General features: G+C 45.5%; 1 protein-coding gene across 1 annotated transcript in view; it reads left to right on the top strand.

Annotated features, from left to right (window-relative positions):
• Positions 1 to 6,826, top strand: part of LOC137623198 (disks large-associated protein 5-like) — a 156,422-nt gene extending 149,596 nt beyond the window's left edge. Inside the window, exon 8 of the mRNA XM_068353902.1 lies at positions 6,304 to 6,826. Coding sequence (XP_068210003.1) covers positions 6,304 to 6,449 — 146 coding nt within the window. The 3' untranslated portion in view covers positions 6,450 to 6,826. The remainder of the gene's footprint in view (positions 1 to 6,303) is intronic.
• The last annotated feature ends 372 nt before the right edge of the window (positions 6,827 to 7,198 follow it).

Here is a 7,198-nt window from a genome sequence, read left to right as displayed (position 1 = left end):
TCCTTTTCAGGTGAACCCACCTTTGGAAACTCCTCCCAGGGATCCCTCGATTCCTGTCCCTTCGGAGGGGGTGTCTGACAGCGCGTCTGTCAGCCGACAACCTTGGGTCGGTGCACTAATCAGAGCTGTTACACAGGCGTTCAAGCCTGTTTTCTCTGAATTAGGGCACAGATCCTTGGCTGTCTCTACCCCTCTGAAGAGAGTTCCGGACGCGGTAGCTTCTCCATGGGCTAAGTTGACTCCACGTAAACCTTCGAGGCAGGCTCCTTCACTCCCTCAGACTTCCTCTCCTTCCCTGTCGGACGAGTATTTCCCGTCCTCAGGGGAATCGCGTGAGGTGAGACTTTCCCCCATCGCACCAATGAGGGAAACCCCGCCTCGCGCTGAGAAGTCTTCCCAAGTGGGGGCTGGAAAGAGCTTGCCATCTTCCATGTTGAAGTCCTAATCCTTCCCAGGAAGGAGTCGAAGGACTCGAAGACTTTACCAAAGTCCTCTACAAGACTAAGGACAGAGCCAACTAAGTCACTCGGAGAACGTCCGCGACTCTCCCCAAGAAGAGCCTTTGGGGACAGGAGACTTCGCTGCAAGTCCAACGTCTGGAGGGGAACAGCAAGAGTCAGAGCATGCGTTTTGGCAAGTTCTAACTCTAATGAGGGCTCTCAATGGGTTTGCCGACCCAGAAATCCCTCTGGACTGCGTATTCGGTACTCAGAAACCATCTAAAGCCAGTGCAGCTCTGCCCTGGACTCAGGGGGTTAAGAGTACTAGGGACAAGATCGCTGTACAGCTCACCGAGTTGTCCGCCTCCAACCGTTCCAGTGCTTGCAACAAGCTCCTCCCACCTCCTCGCGTACAGCAGAGGAGGTACTTTGAGATCTTGGAGGAGCCGTGTTTAACTCTTCCTCTCCACCTTTCGTTGGAAGAGCTTACCAGGGGAGTCCCTCTTGAGAGACTCTCCAACCGGCAGGTCTCGTTCTCAGTAACCGAGATCCTTAACCAGGAGAAGGTGGCGAAGTGTGCTATGCAAGCTACTTCGTGGCTGGACATCTGGTTAGGGACCTTAGGTATCCTGATACGCTCTGAGGATTTTTCCAAAGAACGTACCAGGAAAGCTATGGAGTCGTTCCTTCTGTCAGGCACTCGCACGATCGAGTTTCTGGCCCATCAAGTCTCGAACTTGTGGGCAAACACCATCCTGAAACGTCGGGATGCGGTGGCTGAGAGATTCCATCAGAAGGTCCCTAGCACCGAGATCAATAGGCTCAGGCATTCTTCTTTAGAAGGAACGATCCTGTTTGAGGCCGCTGAGAGGTGGAGGAAGTCGCACCAAGACTCCCTCCTTCGTAGGGCTTTGACCTCTAAGCCCTATAAGCCTCCAGCTCCCCAGCAGTCCCGTCCGATTAAGACTGCAAAACCATCGACAGCAGCGAAGACAGTAGTGTTTAAGCCCTTTCCTGTCAAAGATATGAAAGGCAAAAAGTCCTCCAGGGGAGGTAAGAATTCTAGAGGGAGCAGCCGAGGTCGCAAACGCTAGGATTGGCAGTCCCCCTGCATGTCCACCAGTGGGGGGATGCCTACAAAGTTGCTCAGACAGGTGGCAGCAATTCGGGGCCGATTCCTGGACGATTTTCGTAATCAGTCTGGGATATCGCGTCCCGTTCACAACATCTCTACCTCCTCTGACGACGAATCCAGTATCATTGAGAGCTCCCTTGCCATGAGATCGGCAAGGGGGCAACCCCTTCGGGCAGAAGTCCAGACCCTGTTGAAGAAAGGCCCTCTCCAAGAGGTCCTCGATGGGTCTCCAGGCTTCTTCAGTTGACTCTTTCTTGTAAAGAAGGCGTCTGGAGGCTGGAGACCAGTCATCGACCTCTCAGTTCTGAACAAGTTTGTCAAACAAACTCTGTTCAGCATGGAGACGGCAGACACGGTCAGACTAGCAGTGAGACCGCAAGACTTCATGTGTACACTGGATCTAAAGGACGCGTATTTCCAGATCCCAGTCCATCCGTCTTCAAGGAAGTACTTAAGATTCAGCCTAGACAACAAAGAGTACCAGTTCAAGGTGCTGTGCTTCGGTCTCTCCACAGCACCACAGGTTTTCACCAGAGTGTTCACCCTAATATCTTCGTGGGCACACAGGATTGGCATCCGTCTCCTTCGTTATCTGGACGACTGGCTAATCCTAGCAGACTCGGTGTCATCCCTTCTTCAACACCGGGACAAACTTCTGAGACTTTGCCAGGATCTGGGGATAGTGGTAAATCTCGAGAAGTCCTCACTGCTTCCCACTCAAAGACTGGTATGTCTAGGCATGGTTATAGACACCAATCTCCACAAAGCCTTCCCATCAGACGACAGGATAGCAAGGCTGAGGAAGGTCGCAAGCCCTTTTCTCAGACGAGAAGAGCTTCCAGCCCAATCGTGGTTACGTCTCCTCGGTCACCTTTCATCATTGGCTCGTCTAGTTCCCAACGGTCGCCTCTGGATGAGATCCCTCCAGTGGCGACTCAAGTCCCAGTGGAATCAAGGTTACGATTCCCCGAACGTCCTGCTCCCTATGGGACCTGCAGAACTGACGGATCTCCAGTGGTGGAAAGGAGTGGACCTTCTCGTCCTCCCTCCAGATTTGATGCTGTTTTCGGACGCTTCAAAGAAAGGGTGGGGAGCCCACGTACTGCACCACACGACCTCAGTTCTCTGGTCAGAGTAAGAAAAGTATCTCCATATAAATCTCTTAGAGATGAAGGCCATCTTCCTGGCCCTTCAACAGTTCCAACAATACCTGGCGGGTCACTCTATGGTGGTGATGAGGGACAACACCACAGTAGTGGTTTACATCTACAAACAAGGAGGTACTTTTTCGCAGCAGCTATCCCATCTAGCAGTAGAGATACTGAGATGGGCCGAAATCCACTCGGTACCGCTATCGGCACGCTTCATTCCAGGCAAAAGGAATGTGCTTGCCGACAATCTGAGCAGAGCGTCTCAGATAGTGAGTACCGAGTGGTCTTTGGATCATCTAGTAGCCAAGAAACTCCTGACTTTGTTGGGTTCTCCGACTGTGGATCTGTTCGCAACAGCCCTGAACTTCAGGCTCCCGCTGTACTGCTCCCCAGTCCCAACAGCCCTGAACTTCAGGCTCCCGCTGTACTGCTCCCCAGTCCCAGACCCCAAGTCTCTCTGGCAAAATGCTTTCCAACAACGGTGGGACAACATGGACGTTTACGCCTTTCCCCCGTTCTGTCTGATGAGGAGGCTGCTCAACAAGACCAGAACATCGGTCAATCTTTCAATGACCCTCATAACTCCGCTATGGCATCACGCGGAATGGTTTCCAGACCTTTTGCAACTCCTAACGGAGCTACCGAGAGAACTCCCTCCATGGTACAATCTGCTCAAGCAACCACATGCCAACATCTTCCACAAAGCCGTAGCTTCGCTACGACTTCACGCCTGGAGACTATCCAGCATCTCCTCTCTGAGAGAGGATTTTTGCAACAAGTTGCAGTCAGGATGTCTGGACATCTGCGAAAGTCATCCGCAGCAGTCTACCAGGCAAAGTGGAAAGTCTTCTGTGGTTGGTGTCGTGGAAGGGGTATCTCTCCACTCGATGCCACTATTCCAGCAATAGCGGAGTTTTTGTGTATTTGCGGGAAGAATGCGCCTTTCAGTCTCGGCAGTGAAAGGCTATCGCTCAGCCTTAAGTCTAGCTTTCAGGCTGAAAGGAATGGACATTTCTTCATCGCTAGAACTTTCTCTACTCATACGGAGTTATGAACTTACCTGCCCTCAGTCGGAAGTGAGACCTCCTCCATGGAACGTGGTTCGAGTTCTCAGGTCTCTTAAGAGACCTCCCTACGAACCATTACGCCAGGCATCAGATCGCCACCTAACCTGGAAGATGGTGTTCCTGCTAGCTTTGGCTTCGGTCAAGCGTGTTAGCGAACTTCATGGTCTCTCGTATGACATTGCCCATTCAAGGGGATGGGGGGGAGGTAACGTTCAACTTCGTCCTTGAGTTTATTAATAGCTAAGACTCAGAATCCTGGAGTAGCGGACCCTCGGTTCGATTCCTTCCGGATTTCTAGTCTCCGCTCTGTAACAGATGACCCAGACCATCTATTACTATGCCCAGTAAGGAGCTTGAAGCTATACCTCAAAAAAACAGTCGCAGTCCGTCCTCATATGCCGGCAATATTCGTCAGCACAGGGAGGACTAAGAGGAGGGTCACCAAGAATACCATCTCTGCATGGATTCGTAGGGTCATTCATCTGGCCTTGAATCCAGATCCTCCTCCGCCACGTCGCCCTAGAGCACATGATGTCAGGGGGCATAGCTACGTCCCTGGCCTTCAAAAGAAATTTTTCTGTGAAGCAGGTCCTTCAAGCGTGGGTGTGGAAGCGTCAGACAACGTTCACAGCCCACTACCTGCAAGACGTGACCCACAGGAGGCTCGATACGTTCTCTATCGGCCGTGTGGTGACTGCACAACAGCTGGTTTAAAACCTCAAGCTCCTTATTGGACAGGTATCAGAAGGTTGAGGGCATTGTTACCCGGTTTTTAGTCTGCATGAATGAAAAGGTTTGACTGGCCCTTATTCTTTTCTTCATCCTCCCCTCTCTTGGGGAAAGCAGCATCCTGGGTTCTCTGCACAGCTGACCTCAAACCACTGCAGTTAAACCATGCTCCCTTGTGTTCCTAGTATTAAGTTAATACTGTTACGTCCCCATACCCTGACGTGGTGGTATTGGGAAAGTCCTAGTCTACAAGTTTCTATCTAAAGAACTTCAGAACAACTTCCTAGGACGAATCACACTTCTTCATACCTTCACACATAGCTTGCGCTTGCGTAGGCCGCGATCCTTGCGTAGAAAGGTTTTAGCGAGGTGCAGGGACTCCTTATTTCTTGGGTGCTCACACTCAAATATCGAGCCCCCGGGCAAAGCCAAAAGCCAGTACTGGCTGGTACGTCCACCCTTCCTAATGGGTGAGTCACCCCTATTAAATAGCGTGGTTTGTATTTCAGTTACGGAACAAATGACAAATTCGTAGATAATTTGTATTTTTCCTAACTATACAAACCTTAGCTATTTAACCAAACTTGCCCGCCAGCCCTATCCCCCTTGAAGTCCTACCTCCAGGCAAAGTGAGTTCAAGCACAGGTGTGTGTGAGGGGGAGGTAGCAAGCTACCCTCCCCTACCACCGCTAACTAGCGGTGTGGGTAGTAAACCCTCGTTACATTTTAATGGCTCGTCATTTCAGCTACGCCGAAAGTAATACCCCTATTAAATAGCAAAGGTTTGTATAGTTAGGAAAAATACAAATTATCTACGAATTTGTCACTTTTCCGATAAGGTTATTTTGTGAAAGTTATGTATAGGAGACATATCTTTACAACCTTTAGTGCTTTTTTTTTTTTTTTAACCCCCCCTCCCCCCATCGTCATCAAATTTGCCATAGAATATGGGATTCATTAATTTTCTTTTTCTGTACTGTCAATTTCTCCATCATGAGGTTCAATACTACACTATTCTAGAAATTTTATTCTTGCTGTGGGCAAGTTGTGGAATGATCTTCCCAATGTGGTAGTTGAATCAGTAGAATTTCAAATGTTTTTATGTTGAACAGGCTGACATAAGTTTTTATAGTTTATATATTGTAAAATATCTTTTAATGTTGTTAATGTTTTTAAAATATTTTAATTGTTCTTTACTTCTTATATCGTTTATTTATTTCCTTTCCTCACTGGGCTATTTTTCCCTGTTGGAGGCCTTGGGCTTAAGCATCTTGCTTTTCCAACCAGGGTTGTGGCCTGACTAGTAATAATAATAAAAACAATAAGTAAGCAAGCTTCTCTAGCCCTACAGAGCTATCATTATCCCTCCATCCAAGTAGGGTATATATGGAAATCATCTTATAAATACAGTATTGGGTAAGGTAATTGAAATAAAGCATTTTTTAAATTTAAAATAGATTTCATTGCTTAGCAAACATACATACATACCCTCTCCCACTTCCATATCATCTAGTGGGCTCAAAAGTCAACTGAGCTAGATAGGTAAACAGATGCTATTTATGGGATAATTTGAAACATTGAATAAACTTTAATTTTTCTTTCCCTGCCTAATTAGTGCTAGAAAATATAAAGTGTATGAATATTTGTTAGTTATTTGAAAATTACTTTTAATATGGAAAATTCTTTTAATGTCTAATGGGTTTGTATCCCAAAATAACTTTTAAGTAACTCCTTCTTATTCTACAAGGGGTTAAAGTCACAGAAATCTTTTTCATTTGCAGTTAAGGTAGGGAAAGTGCTGTCATCGGCAGTGTTGCGAGAGCGTTTGCAAAACTCCCCGCTGGTACACAAGGATTATTCTCCTTGTATGAGGATAACAAGATCAATGAAAGCTAAACGTAATGTCTCTAAGTTGAGTTTTAATTAGTACAAGTTATATCACTAATTAGTAGAATAACTTGCTTTTAATTTCTTAAATAATTCTTCTGGATCTAAAATCTGTCAAATCTGAAGATTAGGTTCACTGCACACATTTTTTTTATTGATAATGTATGGAAGGTCTTTCTCATTTGTGTTACATTTATCTTAGGATAGTACAGTACTGTATGTTCAATTCGGTTTCTGTTTATTTGTGCAATGAGCATTTAATGTTTGAAAGGTGTCTCCTGGTAAGCATAAAATTAGTTTTAATTTTATAGGTTTCAGAACTGGGTGCTCTGTAAGTGCAATGTTAATTAAATTATTTTTTTTACTTATACATACCGGTACATACATTCATAATATATATATATATATATATATATATATATATATATATATATATATATATATATATATATATATATATATATATATACTAAACCGTCTTAATTTTTTATGGTCACTAGTATTACTGCCGTTAGTTTATTTTTAGAACATTTCCCTATGAAATTATTAAGAGTATTCCCAAAAACATGATTTGAATTAAATAATCTTCAGTTTTTGTCTTAGACCTATCCAATTTTAAATGCTGTTCTTGCAAATAACTAAAATATGATGTACAGTACTTGTGTTTGGTGGCCATTAACTTGTTGAGTGATCCTTTTTCAATAAATTAATAAACACGAGTGCTATAAATATATATACTACATATTTCATTACCATATGCATTTGTATATTTTCTCTGAGATATTTCCT

This window comes from Palaemon carinicauda, chromosome 30 (assembly GCF_036898095.1).
Source record: "Palaemon carinicauda isolate YSFRI2023 chromosome 30, ASM3689809v2, whole genome shotgun sequence".
Taxonomy (NCBI): domain Eukaryota; kingdom Metazoa; phylum Arthropoda; class Malacostraca; order Decapoda; family Palaemonidae; genus Palaemon; species Palaemon carinicauda.
This window is presented reverse-complemented; position numbering and strand designations above follow the sequence as displayed.